Source organism: Rhynchophorus ferrugineus, unplaced genomic scaffold (genome assembly GCF_030347505.1).
Source record: "Rhynchophorus ferrugineus isolate W39M unplaced genomic scaffold, kcgeb_rfMv2 rfM2, whole genome shotgun sequence".
Classification (NCBI taxonomy): domain Eukaryota; kingdom Metazoa; phylum Arthropoda; class Insecta; order Coleoptera; family Curculionidae; genus Rhynchophorus; species Rhynchophorus ferrugineus.
In genome coordinates, this window is record NW_027472581.1 from 73,824,681 (window position 1) to 73,844,544 (window position 19,864).

The window sequence follows — 19,864 nt, forward strand, 5'->3', positions numbered from 1 at the left end:
CAAGTGGCCATATATGCATTAATGATATTTCAGTAGTTGGAATGTTTGTCAGGATGACAAATTATATCATGTAGTTGATTTAAATCATAAAATTAAGAATTAACAATAAAACAGGAGAGTTTGTGTTTATTACAAGACAATTATTTGTTCTTAATAATCTCTCTTTCATTTAACTTAATCAATATCACATTTTAATGTTATATACCAATAATTTCTCCTTCGAAATATCTTTATTAAATTATAGATACACACTTAATAAAGCTGAAGTCACTTTAACCATAGATCAATATATAAATAACATTGAAAGTTATTGTTCTTGGTAATAATTGACTTTTTTGGCCTTGCTGATATTCAGATATGTATATATAATTAACATTCAATTAAATATTAAATTTGGCTTATTCATTTTTAGTTACCTATGTCTCCTCGTGACTTTTGACTACTCTAATCTCGACCTGTCATTTTATACAAACTTAATTTTTGCTATGGAAATACACCATTACCGGTAAGAACAGTTGGCTACTAAGAAATAATTAGATTACTGTTACGACGCAAATTTATTATGAATGGTTGGAACAGCCCTAATGTAAAATGTAAATTAAGCTAATTGTAAAATTCTTTCGGTTCTATTGTTAGAGGGTCTAATTTATTAGACCTTTTAACTGAAGTTTTTAATATATATGACATGGAAAAGAATTATGACCTGATAAAAAACATAACGTTCGCAGTATATTTAACGTCTGGTAAATATAGACAGGCAAAAAGATACCAAGTAAAGAGAACAGACGTGTTCAACAAGGATGATTCCCATCGGCTCATTGTCAAGTGTTTAGGATAGCGAGAGTTTAAGTACCGAGGCTAGACGAAACGTGTCGGATGTTAGAGGACTCTTTATGGCGCCTAACCATAAATATATCAAGAAGACGCGAAATCGTGGAATTTTTGGGAATTCCTTAAGAGTCCGAAACGCACATATTTCATCAGCGTGAGAAGTTCCTGGCTGGAAGAGTGTTTCCCACCCCGATATTCTCAGCGAATCGGGGTACAGAAAAGGGTTTCTTGGACCAGCCTTGTCCACCACCACCAAGAACCCTAAGGAGGAGCTTCAGCGATAAAACACTGTGCATCCATAACGAGAAGACATATTCACTTCGCTATGAAGAAAAAGCTCAAGGTCTGCGCAGTCTTTTTAGACCTAACAAAAGCGTTTAACAAAGTTTGGCACGACGGCCTAGTACACAAAGCCATCGAAGAAGGTTTACCTGAAGACCTGATAATTTTACTGCGTTCCTTTTTGTCGGATAGATCCTTTCAAGTAAAGATTGGTAATACACTATCCGGTCCTAAATCAGTCAAAGCAGGAGTCCCCCAAGGTTTCCCATTAGCCTCAGCATTATTCAACCTCTTTATGTCAGATATCCCAATAAAGAAAGATGTTGAAACCGCCCAATACGCGGATGACAGAGCTTTCTTTACCAGTTCCCGTTCTGTAGATACCGCTCAGAGAAAACTTCAAATTCAATTAAATGCCACAGTTCAATGGTTAAATTACTGGAGGTTACAAATCAACCTCCAAAAAAAACCAAGCCATAATCTTTCACAATTAGAGAGACATCCGCGCCTACCAGCTGAGGGTCTCAATTCCGTGGCGACAAAAAGCCACATATCTCGGCCTCATCTTTGACCGTATATTCCTATGGTCATCACAGATAAATTCATCGGGAAACTGACACACCAGACATAAGACGGTTCGTTTTCTCCTTATACAAGAAATTCCATGCAACCTCAGCTCTCTCCAACAATTCTCACATCAGATCTCTGTCAGAGGCGTTCCCAATCAGGTAACCCCGAAGACTATTCCCCCAAAAGTGGTTCTTCATGCCGCCAAAGGTTCTCATACCCCAAAATAAAGCGCCTTCCCGGGCAATCCTCTCTTATAAATTGAGTTAACATCAACAAGGAAACCTTTTGAGCTGGTAAATCAGGCCCAAAAAAAAAACGGGAAGACAGTCTGACAGTAATTTACATGAACACCGAGAAAAAGAGTGTTATTTAAAATGAGAAGAATAAAGTATTGCTGAGAGAAAATATTGAATTGTTTGAAGAAGAAACTATTGAATTGAATGAAGAAGAAAGAATTGAATGAGCCTTAATTGAAGAAAACCTTGTATTAATTGAAGTATTATTGAAAGCATAGATTTCCTGTATATATTAGCCAATCTACAGCTTTCGTTAATAGTAAGTACAGGCGATTTGAATCATAATCCTTTTCTCATGACGTATTAAGTAGTATCTTAAATGTATATATGTGTATGTATATATGTGTATTATTCGCATCTCAACAATTACAGTAACTTCATAAAAATATCGTTATTATATTTTTCAAAAATTCAAAGCATAAGATGGATTGTTTCGTTTAAAATAATTTACCATATACTTATTTTTTAATTTGCCAAATAAAGTTATTGGGACGTTACTCAATGAACGACTGGCGAGTAACCAACTTAGAATTAATCCCAGAAGACATCTGGCCTTACCCAGCCTGGTTACAGATGTGACTAGGGTCATTTTTCCTTGTCGCATTTTGCATTCTTGTCTAGGACAATCACAAACATACATTTACGACCATGCCCCAACACGATTCGAACCTTCGACTATTGTAACAATAGATAGACCTCCTATGGCCTTTACTGCGTCAGCCAAGCTATTGGCTATTGGATTATATTGAATTTAATAATACACATCTCTCTGGGGTTATTGACAATAGCGCACTTCCATGTCGACTAGATCATACTTTATCTCAGCTCCTTCATAGTTGTACGAGCGATATCCTTCGCTATGACTCAATGTCGTTGCTCCATCCAATTAGTTTATTTTTTCTTAAAATTATGCTTTAAACCTAATGCTCTTTAACCGAATTCGTTCTTTTTTTAATTCTATAGTGACTCCACAATGGGTAAGTTGATAGGGTGCGCTAATGTGGCTGACGAGCCTGGATTATCCTAATAGGCAATTGCAGGCTTTGATACGCTGTATAGCATCACCCGTCGCTTCGGCAACTTCTAGTTGATCACCTTGTAGCTCTCCTACAACTGGAGTTCGCCGAGATGGCGCCATGCAGAATTTAAAAATTATTGTAACTTTATATAGATTTCTGTAATATTGGTATGATTAGTACTATTAGTATAACATTTTAGGCAGAGATGGTACCCACAAAAAATTGTTTCTCAAAAATATATAGGATATACAATCTTTTTATTAGTAAGTTGAGTGATAATGTAATTAGTTCTAAATAATTTTTTTTTCGTTTTCATTCATCTATGATACGATGACTCCGCAACCTGATATAAACAGAAACTGTAACAATATATTTATTTAATGATAATTTACATATATAAGTAACATCACATTTCACACATTTAATCCACAAATCAAATTTACTTTTTCTTTTTGGCATAAACTATTAAATGAGAATAACACATTATCCATTAATATCTAATCTTATATCGTTTTCAAAACGATATTTTAATTCACATACAATCATTTAAAAAATATCAATATTAACAAAGGCTTCTAATGGTTGTACTTTAAACTGTCAATATAATTTTGAGAGCTAACATATAGTCAAATTTTGATAAAGCATTAATAACACAAATATTAACACACTTTTTTAATCTCTTGTGAATATATCCTAGTAAATAATTAAACCATTTGCAACAGACAATTTTAATACACAGATAATCTAGATTGTAATTAAATGTTTAACTGTTTTTTTAAATATCTCAACTTTACAATAGTAAAGTGCTGTTTCTTTAGAATAATGACCTTTAACATAACATACATTCTTTTTAAGCATGAAATTCATAAAATATAATGGAAATATAAGAGTCAAAATTCTCTATAAGAGTCTCAATTTCAATCAATTATTATATAGCTTCTTCAACCTAGAATATTGTTACATTTTACAGTTACATTTTTGTTTTAAGAATGAACCTTTCGGAATAATGGTTAATTCGAACCAAATTTGTTAATTTGCATGTTATGTTAAAAAAAATTGCTACAACTAGCTAACAATAAAACTAATAACATTTATTGATATTAAATATTTAAATCATAAGGCATTATTGGTTACATAAATAATTTTAAAATTAAATAAATATCGGTTATATGGCATCAAATAATCAAAGTATTATTAAATAAATAAAAAACAAGCTTTTTTATATATTATCTTATCAACTGCTTTTAAAATATAACAAATCAATTTCACAAGAAAAAATAACTTCACTTGTACTAATTAAATTTGAATGCATATAATGTTTGTTTTTCTTTTAACACTTTGTTATTTTTTAGTTAATTGTGTTTTTCTTATGCAACCTAATATACGACATATATTAATACTATTTAAATCCGAATAAAATATTGATTATTTAGAATTAAAGGTAGGTAATTTATTGACAGAATAAAATTTGACAAATATATAAACAGCATGAAGTTCGTTGTCACTTTTCATATTGTTTGATATTAATTAGTATAAAAATGTAGATTTTTACGAAAAATCCAGATTTAATTGGAAGAAGTAGGTCAATTTGGATCATTCGTTGGGTAATGTTTTTATATTTATTACAACCGTCCTATATATGTTCTTGTGCCGTGTTAATATTACTATTATTAAAGCTTAAACCATTTACTACAAATATTTAAAAACTGGAACAAACCGAATGTGATTGTTTGGTCCCATAATATATAATACAAAATCTCGATTTATTTATAGCAACTAGTTACTCAATCTTTTCAGGTAATAAAAAAGGGAGCATATAGAACAGGATTAAGGCCATGTGATAATTGCGTTTTAAAGTAATTGCGTCATCTATGCTCATTTTTTATTTTAAACCTTTGGTTATGTCTTAACCATTAGATTATCTATGATTGTCTTGTCTCGTTTGGTTTTAAATACAAGCAGAGAAATATGTAAAACTTACTTTCAACGACGACCTTATACCCCGGTCGTATCATTCAGTCGTGTTATCGCTAGCTCCTTCGCAGGCTCAGTGCGAGGCTTTCGTTGCTTGTATCTGCTGTGTATAAAATCGACTGTTAAACAGATTTCCATTGTAAATAACTCTTACTTTTCCAGTGACACGATGGCCTGTACAAACCCAAAGAAAGTCTGTATTATAGGCAGCGGTAACTGGTAATTATTATTTTTATTTTATTCATTTTATATAATAACATAACCTCTATAGGGAAAGGATATTTTTATATTTTTTATACAATAAAAACAATGACAGCCTTGAATAATAAAACTTAATGAAAATTTATTTTTCAAGGGGTTCAGCAATAGCAAAAATTGTTGGATACAATGCCGTTAGATCAAAGAATTTTGATGATAGAGTTACGATGTATGTATATGAAGAAATTATCAATGGCAAAAAGTTAACTGAAATTATCAATGAAACTCATGAAAATGTAAAGTATTTACCAGGCCATCCATTACCTGTTAATGTGGTAAGTAACTTTATTCAAGAATACTATTTTAAAATTAATTTTAATTAAAGTTTGGCCAATATATTCTTTACATAATTATTCACATTGTTAATAACCAACTTTAAGTTAAATTATACTGTATTTATATTATACTTGTAGAGTTATACTATACTTATAGAAACCATAATATATTGTTTCATTTTAAGTTAAAGCAGCCCAAAGGATCTGATTGATACACACACATTTTAGTGAACTATTGATAAAAAGATTAAATTTGGTTTAGAGATTACAAAGATTACAAAATATGATATTTATTGATTTTTCCTATAAACAAAATTGTATGATTTGATTAAATGGGACCTTGAATAATTTTAAGTAAACTAATGCTTCAAAGATGTAATTAAAACCTTAAAATTATTTCACACATATCTCACCTTGAACCATAATTTGTTTTAATATAATGAATTATGTAAAATTTTCTAATATATAGTAATATTCCATAATATGTAATAATAGTATTTTTCCATTATAAAAATCGTTTCATAATAATTAATTAATACTAACATAAATTACTGATGTTTTTATTAATTTTAATTATATTTAAAATGTATATGTTTTATGCCTTACCAATTAGATAATAGATTATATATTAAACAATGTTATCAGCTGAAATTATATCACTATATTTTTATTTGATATTAAAGGAATGTATATGCAGTTAAAAGTTGAGATATTTTTATTAGTCTGGATGTCAGAAGGTCAATTGTAGTAATTAAAACAAGCTTAATAAATGACGTAATTGGTATTTGCTTCTAATTGATTCAAAATTATATTTCCACAAAATGTCTTATGTGGCGAATAAGAAATATATTTGTTACAGGTCGCCATTCCTGATGTTGTGGAAGCTGCTAAGGGTGCAGACATACTTATTTTTGTAGTACCCCATCAATTTATTAGGACAATATGTTCCACACTATTAGGAAAAATAAAACCCACAGCAATAGCTTTATCGTTAATAAAGGTAAAAGTTGATCATGTATGTCTTTCATCTCATACCTCAACATCCATTACACCCAACTTCATCATTTAAATTATTTTAATTCCATTCATATTCTCATTTTTATTTAACCGTTTGTGTCAATAAAACCACATATATATGTTACTAACTTTATTATAGATTTTAAACCACATGCAACAGTAGACATATTCACTCATCATAAGATAGCATGCCAAAAAGTGGTTCAAACTAATTTTCTCTTTTGTATTCACTGTACTCCTGGGTCATTCAGCTTTTGCCAAATTTCAAGTAAAATACTATGTTATGTTAATTATATAGGAAATTCCTCGTTACTTAACTAGTAAAAAATTAGATATCTGTTGCCAATTTTTTTTAATGTGTGCGTCATTTGTTACATGATTTATTAGAACGCAATCCAAATACCAAACCAAATAAAATAGTAATCATATGATCATTTTAGAAGGAATAATTAGTTTGATAATAATAACATATTTAAGCAAGAAAAAATCGTAATAAATTTAACTTCGTAATACATTCACGAACAAAAACCTATTAAGTTTGAAGTTCAGTTTAATTGGAGTTTGACCATGTTGCCGATAAAGATACTTTGTCAACAATAATAACACCATATTTACACCTTCTATAGTGAAAAATTGCAAATGCGCAAATTGTTATTGAATTTATATACATGAAAATATGCATTCGTAATTGTTTTTGTCCAATTAAATTAATCAAACCTCGAATCAACAAATCGCAACTCTGTTAAAATTATAATTTGCTATCTATAACATCAATTAAATCGGTATTCATTTTAATAGTAAAATTCTCAGCTGCATACTGGATAACTGATAGTTTCTATAGGATATCCAGTTCATATTCACTTTAAATTAAAAAATTATTAGATGCAGTTCTGTAGCCCGGCTGTTTGCAAACTTAGATCGGTCAAAAAAAAAAAAGATTAATTTTAGGCAACCTTGATAAATTCGTTGTTTCAAATTAAAAATAGACCCATCTTATTCTGATATTATGTAAGGATTAGCGAATTTTTTTTGCGAAAAATCTAATCAAATTGATTGGTATTTCTATGTAAATTTGTATATTATACCATATGGATCATGAACATATAGCAATTTGAAAATACGAAATTAAGACATTGTAACACAATATTTATCACAAACAATTAAACATGCCAAGCGTTGTTATGTACAAACCAAACATAATAATATACGGAGCCTATTTTATATTCATTGTATTGTTTTGTTTTTCTAACATACGGAATAATTATCATATAAAAATATCTCAAAGTCAATTTGCTTTGTTTTTTTAATATAGTATTCTGATAATAATGCAGAGGAAAAAGCATCTGTTTCGAATTTGAATATTTATTTTTAAATGTTTTATACATAATGAAGATTCTCATTAATTTGTCCGTCGTAAATGGTGTACATTAATAGATATTCTCGATAAGTATGTTCATTTATTCAGACTAGATAATTAACAAGCCTACACAGGGTCGGATATATTATGATTAACAACAGTGTTCTCATTGTTTAAAGAAAGAAAGTGTTTAAAGTTTATTCTATCAAAATTTGAATATGCCGGTTTGGTGGCGCAGTGGTAAAAGCGATAGGACGGTCCTACTACTGTTACGATAGCCGCGGTTTTGAATGCTGCGGGAGCTGATCGTAAATTTATGTTTGTGATTGTCCTAGACAAGAGTGTAAAATCTGACAAGGAAAATGATCCCAGTCACTCCACTAATCACGCTGGGTAAGGCCGATTGTCTTCTGGGATGATTTCTAAAGTTGGTTACTCGCCAGTCGGTACTTAATGCTGAGAACCGTGGTTCGGATCCCACGTTAAACTGTAGGTCCAGTCCGGATAAACCCATAGTTGGTAAAAGGAAACTAAAAAATAATTAAAAAAGATTTTAATATAAATTTTTTATTCCTTTTATATACAATTATTATTCCAGGTGTGTTAATTTCTGTTACTGATATCTCGACAAATTTGTGTTAACAGTTTTTACTTCTCAAGGTTTAAATTTAATCCCATTTTTATTCCCCACCATCATGATGGAGGATAACAGACGGTTCTTTTGTTTGTTATTTCTGAACAATAATGATAAGGAATGTGTTATATTTTTAGGATTTTTTAAATAATTTTATGAGATATTTGAGACATTGTAAATAAATGTTACTTATTCGACCGCTGTTAAAAGATGGGCCGATTTTGTAACTAGAAACATAGAAACTGGTTCGCTCAACATGATCGTTAATATATTTTAAAATGTGACCTTTAAATGCGGAAAGTTAAATAACATTACCTTGGATTCAATTAATATAACAGATCAATTGAAAACACTTTTTTGGCAAAATTAGTTTTTTTTTATTCAACATAATTCCCCTTAAGGGTGATACACTGATTATAACGACCCTCCAACTTTTCGATACCATTTTTGTAGTACGATTTACCCTTTGCTTCAAAATATGCTACAGTTTCGTCGATCACCTCTTCATTCGACGAAAATTTCTTCCCATCAAGCATTCTTTTCAGATCTGGGAACAGAAAGTAGTCGCTGGGGTGCAGATCTGGAGAATACGGTGGATGAGGAAGCAATTCGAAGCCCAATTCATGGATTTTTACCATCGTTTTCACTGACTTGTGACACGGTGCATTGTCTTGGTGAAGCAGCACTATCTTTTTCTTCAAATCCAGCCATTTTCGGCGATTTCGCCCTTCAAACGGTCCAATAACGCTATGTAGTAATCGCTGTTGATGGTGCTTCCTTTTTCAAGGTAGTCATTAAAAATTATTCCATGCGCATCCTAAAATATAGACGCCATAACCTTGCCAGCCGACTGTAGCGTTTTCATTGTCACATGTCGACGAAAAAACTCGGATTTATTACGCTTGATTATCTTCAAACAGTGCTCCGAATCATTAACTCGTCGTTGTTTTTGGTCAAAAGTGAGCTCGCGCGGCACCAACTTTCCACAAAGCTTTCTTATACCCAAATATTCGTGAATGATATGATGTACACGTTCAGTTGATATCTTTAAAGTGTCTGCTATTTCATTGACTTTCAATTTACGGTCATTCAAAATCATTTTGTGGATTTTTTCAAAGTTTTCGACGGTAAAAATCTCTTTTGGGCGTCCACTGCGTTCACCGTCTTCGGTGCTCATTTCACCACGTCTAAACTTAGCATACCAATCCTTGATAGTTGATTTTCCTGGAGCAGTGTCCGAAAACTCGGCATTAAGCCAAGTTTTTTCTTCAACTGTTTTTTTTCCTTCCAAAAGAAATATTTTATTAAGACGCTAAATTCATTTTAACCATTTTTTTCACAATAACAAAAGTTGCTTCACTCAAAATGCTATAATTCACAAACCAATGATCCGACAACTGTCAAATTTATACACGCATCTTTTGAGGGTTTTGAGCTAGCCAAAAAACATATGGATTTAATTCTAGTAGCGCCATCTATGTGTCAGGCCGGGGACTTTTTATTAACCTTTTACATAAACAATCGATGCAACTTAGGGTAATAAATCGTAAGTGTTTTTAAAAATGTGCGGTGTTAAACATATTTCTATTATCAATTTTGAAAACGTTTCTTAGTTGTGTAAATAAAGAATATTCTTCAAATCATAGGTGGCCGTTAATGCCGCCACCTATGTCTTCTAAAATCGAAGTAAACGAATTAATTATATATTATATATTACTGTGATTATAAAATAGTAATGTTTGAAATAAATCTCAAACGATATCCATAATCCAGCTAAAATAAAGTTTTACATTCGCAGAGGTTTTTTGAGTTTTGAAATAGCTAGAAGTTTGACGAAATTAAGTTAGGGAAATAGTTATTGTAGAATGAAAGTGGAGAATAATGAATAATGATGAAAACCCTAAAAGTTATCAGTCCATAATTTTGCCTTCTTTTTTACTAATAAGCCGATTTGTTGCAAAAATAACACTTTTACAACTTATTTTAGCTTATTGTTTGATCATATTAATAGTAGGGATAGCTCATTTATTATCTTGCAAATTAATAATATTGGAAACAGTAACAATATTATTAAAACTAGATAAAAATATATTTTCCATATACGAAAATAAACTAATTTTATATATGCATTCATCTATTTATGGATGCTTACATGACGAAAGTACATAATTAAATCTGTTATTAGTATCACTCAAAAGGTTACTGATAAATCGGTTATTTATTGACGCTCGAAACTAATGATTGATCTTTTATTTGAACCTTAATAAATAACAGGGATAGGTTACATAAAACCAACCGTTTGGGTTTGATAAAGAGCGATTCGTGTAAAGAATTTGTCTATATCACAATGTAATCAATATATGTATGAAAATACCAATTGAGAATCTAAATAATTTTTCTTCATTTTTGTACTAATTGGGTTGTATGTTTTAGGGTTTCGATCAAGCAGAAGGTGGCGGTATTGATCTCATCTCGCACATCATCACCAGACATCTGAAAATACCTTGTTCCGTATTGATGGGTGCCAATTTGGCGAATGAAGTTGCCGATGAGATGTTTTGTGAGACTACGATCGGATGTAAGGATGCCACAGTTGGTCCGTTGTTGCGCGACATCATACAAACCAACTACTTCAGAGTGGTGGTCGTAGACGATGAAGATACTGTTGAAGTGTGCGGTGCTTTGAAGGTAAATTACTTAATTATATTTATAGTACCTTATAGAACAATGATTCTAACTCATTTATAGAACATCGTTGCCTGTGGTGCAGGTTTCGTCGATGGCTTGGGATTAGGAGATAATACCAAAGCGGCTGTTATTCGGCTTGGTCTCATGGAAATGGTTAAGTTTGTAGATGTTTTCTATCCCGGCGGTAAATTATCGACATTCTTCGAAAGCTGTGGAGTCGCCGATTTGATCACTACTTGTTACGGTGGCCGTAATCGTAAAGTTAGTGAGGCTTTTGTACGAACTGGCAAATCGATCAAAGAACTAGAAGATGAGATGTTAAACGGACAGAAGCTGCAAGGTCCATTCACAGCTGAAGAAGTAAATTTCATGCTGAGAAATAAAGGAATGGAGGAGAAGTAAGTGATTTAGAAATTTATCCAATAACTTTTATTTTCAGTAAAAAAAATACTAATTATCGAAACATGGATCAACCTAGGTATATATAAAGAAACTTACGAAGTTTTCTGGTGAAATGGTAATTATGTATAACCCTGCACGATGTCAACATTGTAAATTAATCTTGATCGGGGTATTACATATCTAATACTGCATAATTTTGTATGCTGTGATTTAGTATCCTTTTATGTTTTATTTCAGTATATTTTTTGTCGAGATCTAGTCACTCTAGATCCGGACCTTAGGAAGAGAAAATAATATGGAAAATCCCCCTCCGAATGTGTGTAATTTTGGTCCATAATCGTACAGTTTCTTCTTATGCTTTAATTAAGTTTTAAATGTGGTTTGTTATTCATCTAAATTTAATTTCATATTTATCATGTTTGTGTTTGTAGTACTTTTCTATAAAGTCAGTTCGAGATTGGCAGTCTGTGGCGGCCATATTTTTTTTGCCTATTTCTATTTAATCTGTTGAGTATTATAACTGATGCGAAATCACCGCCGCAAGTAACACGATTGAGCAGCATGTTCAAAAAATTATTTCGAATGATTAACTTTTATTATCAATTTTTTTACATCATAAATGAAAATTAATTTAGACCTAAACTACACTTATACATTATTGGTATGGTTTGATTCGCCTCAATTATCTTATTTCCTGAGCGTTGTCCAATAGTTATATTGTTTCCAAGTTGTGATTTAATAACTTTTCGTGTTTTACGGCAAAATCGTGGAGCTATGTGCCCTTATAAGAAGTAGACCCATATTTCATTTTAACATCGACCCACTCCTATTTAAAACCCGATATAATTTATTCTCCCCTTTACTAATTGCAAATATTTTTTTGTAGATTCCCCTTATTTACAGCCATCCATAAAATTTGCACAGGCATACTGACGCCCAAAGACTTCATTGACTGCATTAGGAATCATCCAGAACACATGTAAGATATAACAGTACTACTCTTTGTTTCCAAGCTATTTCTTACTACAATTACTGCCTGTTTAATTAACTATATAAGTTAATTTGGCATCTATATATCTGTTAACCAAACATCCTGTTTCACATCTTCCTCTTTCTAATATCCAATTGAACCACTACAATCTATCTGCAATTTCCAGCTAAACATATCCTTCTTTTGAAGGGATATGTTTGCATTTACTAGAATAAAATGTATTTTTCTATATTTTCCTTAATAATTTTCTTTTAATTCCTTAACTAATAGCATGTCTTTTCACTTTATGCTTTAAAAAGAGTCGTTTTAGTCAACTTTAGTACACGTTTTGGTTTATTTCTAGCATTAGTGCTCGAAAAGGACCCATCTGGAATAAGTTGCATCAGTGATATTCTAATGTAATAAAAAACTTGTTTATGCTTATTTGAAAATATTTCGAAAAAATTTCAAAATCAAATAGTCATAACACATTCTAAAATATTGTATATGTAGCTTTTGCTAAATTATGCAGTGTTCAATCAATTTCTAGTCAAGTTGAATAACTTGCTATTCAGTGAGTGTAACTATATTTAAGTTGCTTTTAATTTTCAAATTAATTGGACGAAACGGAGTTATAATTGATAAAATCATATATCCTTCCGTAAATAAAATTGTTTCAGATATATCCCAAAACATATTGGCTTTCAATGACCATGTTCCCAGTCCATATCATCCGAATCCAAAGAATCCTTTAACTCCTTGTTTATTGTTGTGTTTTTATTTTTAATTATTTTATATAATTATACACCTCTACTAATTTGTTATGGTTATTGTTAAATAAAATGTTGTCCCTTTATTAACAAATGAGTTTTTATTTATTAGTTTTATCGTTTAGGATGTCCGTAATAAATCATATTTTTTATTGAGAATTGTTTACAAATCAAGTTGTTCACAGTTCTCAAGATTTTTTAAAATTATTTATGAGAGACCTGTTTATATTAAGATATTTGATAAATTTATTATGTGATAATTTAGTGATGCACAACTAAATATATGATATGTTGTTCCCCTTTCCCTTTTTTATTTAATTAATTTATAATAATGTTTATTGTTGTTTTATTTTTATTTGTTAATGGTTGTTTTGTTTTAGGAATTCTATAATCGATCATTCTGACAGAATCGTTGATCATCATTCTAGCAAACTTTAGGACCCTACTAAACCGCCATCGCTATTTGTGATACTTGCATTTAGTCACCAACACTAAGCATTTTAACTCACGTATTAATATTTTCCGGAGCATTTTGGTCACAGTAACATAACTAATAATGCAATAATGCCATCTGAGTTCTTTAATTTAACATATCAAGTTACACTTTATGATGTAAGAAGGATTACAGTCACAGACTTTAAAAGAATTTGTTACTTTAATTTGCAACTTTAATGTTCCAAATAAATTAAAATAACGGCTCTCGAAATTTTACATCTAAGTATTCCCAAGTGACTGGAATCTAAAACTATTTACTTAGTAATAAATTATCTAACATTATTTACTTTACTACTCTAAGAGGTACTCTTTCTAGAATATTGTTTGCCAAATTTATCTAGAATAAATACAAATATCAGATATATAGTAGTTAGCAATAAAAAGGGTTCTTCATAACATTATCATTGTTAGTATTAGAACAAAAAAAAACAAGAGGGATTCTTCAATACCCACTGTTCTATTTATTTTTATTTTTTGCACTTTTTTATTCACTACATCATCTTACTAACCATCAAAAAACTTCAACCATTTTCTTGACTCCTATTAATTTTTATTTTACAGGATAAAGCAGGGTGCTGTTTAGATTTTCTACTTTCATCTCACCTTTTTTCTGTCCATCATATCTTTATGTCATTTTTTTCCCATGGGATCTTTTTCTAGGAGAACTATTAGCATTGGTAAAAACTAATATAGCAATTTTAGTCATTGGTTTGTATATGCTGATGACATTATACAATTTAGTTGCTTTGTTAAGATTAATGCTATAGTACAAGTACAATTTGTAATGGGCTAAAATAAGATAAAACAAATGGTTAGTAGTTGAGAAATTATCAGTACAAAAAATGGACTGGAAATTCCTTTTGTACATACAATTTTCTTACTGGCACTAAGGCTACTAATGGTGTTGGTCTAACTATTTGGAGCATTTTGCTTCTAAATTAAAATTATTACTAGTCAATATGCCTTTATTGTATACATAATAGTTTAGATAATTAAAATGTAACACATTTTTTATGGGTGTATAAAATATTTTGTGACATATTATTTTGAACTATGATGTAATAGGAGAAAAATTATGTTTGAGATGTGTTAAAAGTTTTAGCCCAAACGGTCATCTAATTTACGTATAGTGAGGCAATGAAGGAGCAGATGATCGATTAAATGTTTCGAACCTTTTTAAACAATAATCTATTTGTAAAAAAAAAATCCAAAAAATATTGTTATTTAAAAGAGTAATATATAATATTCTGATTTCTGGCACTGTTTTATTTTCGGTTGTTAAACATTTGATAGTAGAGTCCGGATTAATTAAGTCACTTCACGTGTCTGCCATATTTAGGTGCGTGCTAAGATGTCGATGTAAATGATACCAGTGTAAACTATAAATATTTCTTCGACTTGTACAGTGGAAGAAATTTTTAAGGAGAAATGTATATTTGTATTCTTATTACTGCCATATTAGGAAAAACCCTCGAATTTAATTCTATTAGTTTCCCGTAACGAACTGTTTTTATTCTTTGTTAAGATTTTCTCGTAAAACGTGATGTCCAAAAAATGTATTCCCATGTTTAAATCAGCGTTGTCACATTATTAATTTTAATGTGTAAACTGTTAATTGAGCGTTTCATTTGGCAAAATCAACGATCATGTCATCCGCAGAAACTGCAAATTATGGCGTATAATTAAAATTTTAAGTCGTTGATTTGATCTGTATAATTACTCTGCTGGTACCGATTTGTCAATCTCAGTCACAAAAAAATAGAGTAATATATACTCTATGTAGGAAAACTTCAAGTGAAAAAAAAGCTCCATAAATTGTCAATAATAACTAAATCTACCTAGCCAGTAAATGGATTAAATTCCACATAGACTCACAAAACTCCTGCTAGTGATTATTGCTCCGGTGTAAGATAGAATTTAAGTTGCTTAGAAACTATAGTTTTTATTGAAGAATTATTCAGCCAAATGGATCTTTCCCTTTGTGTGCTAAATGTATGTAAAATACACAGATTTACATCTTCCTAATGTATAATAAAATAATATTCTAGGCCAGTTAAAAGTAAAAATCATGAATCATCATTGGCTTGATTTGCAAAGCAAAGTTAACGCAGAATATTCATCATATTCTCCGGATTCAGCGCGATCCGTCTTGTGGCTAATGTGACATTTAAACAAAATCATATGTAGAATTTTAATGCTGTAATAAATTAGTCCAAGTAATTAGAAGAATTTAAGTGTTTTAAAGAGGTATAAAAAGTATTGTACATTTTCTTTGTAATATGGTGTAATAAGAATGAATGAATGCAATATTCCCTATTATACAAGAACAGTGCAATGAACATATGTTAAGAATAATCGGGTTTACTTACGTTTTAAATGCATTAATAATTTATTTGGAGTATTATCCATGTGATATTACTACTCCAAAATTATAGTAATTTTTAGACAGGTGTTATTTTATTATATTTAGTTTTATTACATTTAAAACAGTTACGGCCTTTTCATATTATCTAAAAAGCATAAAATATGTAATGTTTGTTTTTTTATTAAAAAGTTATTCTAAACAATGAAAAATATCACAAACAAAAACGGTTACTATTATATGTACTGTTATATGTGTATGTACATGCTAAATTTCAACAAGCTTCTAAATTCCCAGATTAAGGAAGGAATAATATAAATACAAAAATTTTTTATGTATAAATACAGCATAATAAATCTAATATTGATTATATTCAAATATGTATAAAGTAGCCTAATTGCTCGCGGTTTTCTTTAGCTCTAGAATAGTTAACAAGGGAGTGAGTTTGTTGTTTAATAATTTAAACATTCTAAATATATAAAATTTTAAAAAACATTTATTTCTGATTTTGTTTTATTCTTATACATTTCATGTATAAGATAACTCAGTTTTTATAAATGTTTATGATATACATGTATGATAAATTTGTCAATTTCAGTATTTACATTACATATACTCCGCATCATAATAAATAGCATGCCTACATTTGTTATTAAAAATTATTACAGTAATCTAAAATATTTATTTAAAAGTATATATTTGATCTACAGCTTGCTTTTTAAGAAAACCATTATTGAAATCATTAGCTGACATAACTTTTTTGCCAGGTATACCTATCCTTGATATTTTTATAAATGTTCTTTTTGCACATTCTATTCTTAGTATATTTTGAGATCTCACATACTCTAAACTGCCTGGTTCTTTAGACGGATAAATATTATTATCTATACTAAGATCAATCAATTTTAATGAAATATCTCCCCAATTTGTAGTCAGATGATGAATTCCTTCCAATGCTCTGGCCAGATTGTAAATATCTTTAGATGTCATTCTGTTCCATTTTATCCTGGCAAATTCTGGAGTTATTTTTGGAGCTAAAATTTTTTGTTTTCAAAATATCCAAGTTTAAGTTGCACTTAAAAATTTACCATAGGTTATTCCTTCAGAAGATTGTGGTTTACAATTCAATAGATAACCCTCTAAATTCCTGATAGTTTCAACCAAACATTCAGCACCTAAATGTCCCAATATTTTGTGTAATTCAGGCATAGTCATGTTGTCTGATATACTAACTTTTCTTTGCATTAACACTTCTCCAATATCAAATTTTTTTGGTTTAATTTGCATCACAGTCACACCAGTTTCTCTATCTCCATTTGCTAAAGCATAAATTATGGGTGCTGCACCTCTCCATCTTGGTAGAAGACTTGCATGGACATTTAACATTCCTCTGATATGAAACAATATCGATTATATACTATAAATTTTTAAAAATAAAATATCTAGATTCGATAATAATTACATTTACTTACTCACATTTTAAACTTATTAATTATTTGCTCTGGAATTAAGTACCCAAATGATACAACTACACCCAGATCATAGTAATTCTGATATATTTCTGGGGGCCAATTTATTATATTTAATTTATGTTCTTCTGAATATTTCCATATTGGATTTTTATTAGAATTTGTTACTACATCTAAAACTTTTATGGTGTTTGTATGTTTGCTAAAATGTAAATAATATATAATAATTGAGATATATTTTCAATTTAACATACTGCTCGTTTAAAAGAGATTTTAAACTGTAAAGGGCAAAATTATCACTACCAAAAAACATAATTTTCCGTGGCGTAGTCGTTTGTATAACACTTTCTGTACAAAAATATTTGTAGACCTTTTGTTTTAACATAAAATACAAATCATTTTTTCTTAATATTATGGACATTGTTAAGAGAATGTTTATTGTAATGGTTAATATAGGTTATCTGTATATCTAGCTGCATATATTCAGGAACTTTCATCGTATAGAAGAATCTAACAAAATTACTAAACGATGTGGTACACATAAATAAAACCAAGTATATTTAATACATAATGTTTATTACAATATTAATTAATAATAATAACAGAGCATTTATGGTTTCTTATCTTCGAGTTTAACATCATCATCATTTTGTTTTCTTTTCGATAACATTCCTGGTCTATACAGGGGTATAGTAGGCCGATCTTTATTTCGAATTCTTCTAGAGTTACCTTCAGCCTTATCTAGCTCCTTTGTTTTATCGTCTCTTTCTGTATCTTTTTCTTCTGAGGGTTGTTCTTTTAATGATGCATTTACTTGTAAAAGCTTTAAATCATCATCTTTTGTTGTAGAATTTGCTTCCACAGTATCATCTCCTTTGCATGTATTAGCTTCACTAACACTTTCATCAACACACTCAAGTTTTTCCTTATTTTCTTTTTCTTGTTGTTCCAACTTTTTTTGTTCAGCTTTTTGAGCTTCCATTTTTCTTTCTTCCCTTCTCTCACTATATTTTTTAACCTTTTTGGGGCATGTTTTATTATCTTCTTTTTTATAATCTTCATAGTATTTTGGTCTATACTCTCTATGGGAATAATCATCACGCTTATAGTCTCTATTATCAACATATTCTTTTTTAGGAAATCTAGGTTTTATTTCTTTTCTTTCTCTCCTATCATCATATTTTTTCTCTTTGCTTTTAGCCAAAGGTGATTTATCATTTGGAGATTTATCACTTTTATCATCAAGTGAATCTAACTTTATTTTATCATTTGGAGACTCATTTTTATTTTTTGGTAATGGTATTCGATTACCTTTTCCTGGTGATCTTTCATCATACTTTTTATCATCATAATATCGTCCTTCATATTTATGTTCTTTCTTTCTTTCAAACTCCTTCCTTCTTCTTTCCCGTTCCTCTCGTCGAACTTCTCTTATTTTTATTCTTTGTGCACGCTTATTTTTAATAAACTCAAGGAGAGGGGTTGTAATATCTTTCTTTTCTTCAGATTTATCATTTAATTGCAACGTGTATTCTGGCTTTTCATCTTGACCTACTGGTTTATTTAAGGCTGCTACAAAATCCAAATAATAAGTGTCAGTTTCAATGGTAGCACATTTAGGGTCCATTCTATTTTTTCCTCTTTTCTTTGGTATTTTTTGAAATGGAGCAAATTCCACAACTGCTGCATATTCATGACCTTTATTATCGACAAACACATAGTTATCAAATCTTTCCTTAAAGCTATAAACATCCTCAGGGCATATGAAGTTGATATACGCTCTAGCAAAAGAATGCTCCCCTAAACTCATATCCCCTTTAACATAATAAATATAGTTGTATTCTGGTACTGGAGATACTTGATTCAGAAATTCTTCTTGAGTCATGGTAGGTGGCAGACGCCGAATAACCACTTTAGTAAGTGGTTTTTCTTTTTTCTCAACTCGTTTTTCGTTTTCAACTAAAGTCATTTTGGTTTAATGAACTTTTACACCTAATAAGACATTGTGGTTACGTACTAACCATAGATAAAAGTACCAACTTTGACGTTTACTTACTGATCTGACTTTAAATTTCTTCCTTTTTTTTAGAAATATCTATTTTTACTATAAAAATTTGATTTTAAAATAAATTTATAATACATTCATTTTAGAATTTTATATTTCATTATACATGTACATTTCCTTTCTTTAAAAC

At 30.0% G+C, this 19,864-nt stretch overlaps 3 protein-coding genes across 10 annotated transcripts; 1 reads left to right on the forward strand and 2 right to left on the reverse strand.

Annotated features, from left to right (window-relative positions):
• The first annotated feature begins 4,480 nt into the window (after nucleotides 1–4,480).
• Gpdh1 (Glycerol-3-phosphate dehydrogenase 1) lies at nucleotides 4,481–15,093 on the forward strand. 8 transcript variants are annotated; one of them, XM_076394652.1, is made up of 8 exons: nucleotides 4,481–4,602; nucleotides 5,135–5,191; nucleotides 5,328–5,505; nucleotides 6,365–6,505; nucleotides 10,947–11,201; nucleotides 11,262–11,599; nucleotides 12,490–12,582; nucleotides 13,724–15,093. In XM_076394652.1, exons 2-8 carry the CDS (start codon nucleotides 5,142–5,144, stop codon nucleotides 13,779–13,781), a joined length of 1,113 nt encoding a protein of 370 aa, XP_076250767.1. In that variant the 5' UTR covers nucleotides 4,481–4,602; nucleotides 5,135–5,141; the 3' UTR covers nucleotides 13,782–15,093. The 8 variants fall into 8 exon arrangements, with proteins under 8 accessions (XP_076250767.1, XP_076250766.1, XP_076250769.1 ...); XM_076394651.1 differs by lacking the exon at nucleotides 4,481–4,602 and adding an exon at nucleotides 4,870–5,079; XM_076394654.1 differs by lacking the exon at nucleotides 4,481–4,602 and adding an exon at nucleotides 4,870–5,079 and having other exon boundaries at nucleotides 14,400–15,093.
• Nucleotides 15,094–16,678: 1,585 nt separating this feature from the next.
• LOC143190399 (methionyl-tRNA formyltransferase, mitochondrial) lies at nucleotides 16,679–18,138 on the reverse strand. Its single transcript, XM_076394655.1, has 4 exons — nucleotides 17,924–18,138; nucleotides 17,677–17,871; nucleotides 17,289–17,590; nucleotides 16,679–17,234 (listed from the first exon to the last, which is right to left on the reverse strand). Exons 1-4 carry the CDS (start codon nucleotides 18,088–18,090, stop codon nucleotides 16,882–16,884), a joined length of 1,017 nt encoding a protein of 338 aa, XP_076250770.1. The 5' UTR covers nucleotides 18,091–18,138; the 3' UTR covers nucleotides 16,679–16,881.
• A 90-nt stretch (nucleotides 18,139–18,228) lies between these two features.
• Upf3 (UPF3 regulator of nonsense mediated mRNA decay) lies at nucleotides 18,229–19,727 on the reverse strand. The gene has a single exon (XM_076394645.1). The coding sequence runs from the start codon at nucleotides 19,636–19,638 to the stop codon at nucleotides 18,280–18,282; it is 1,359 nt and encodes a 452-aa protein (XP_076250760.1). The 5' UTR covers nucleotides 19,639–19,727; the 3' UTR covers nucleotides 18,229–18,279.
• Between the last annotated feature and the right edge of the window lie 137 nt (nucleotides 19,728–19,864).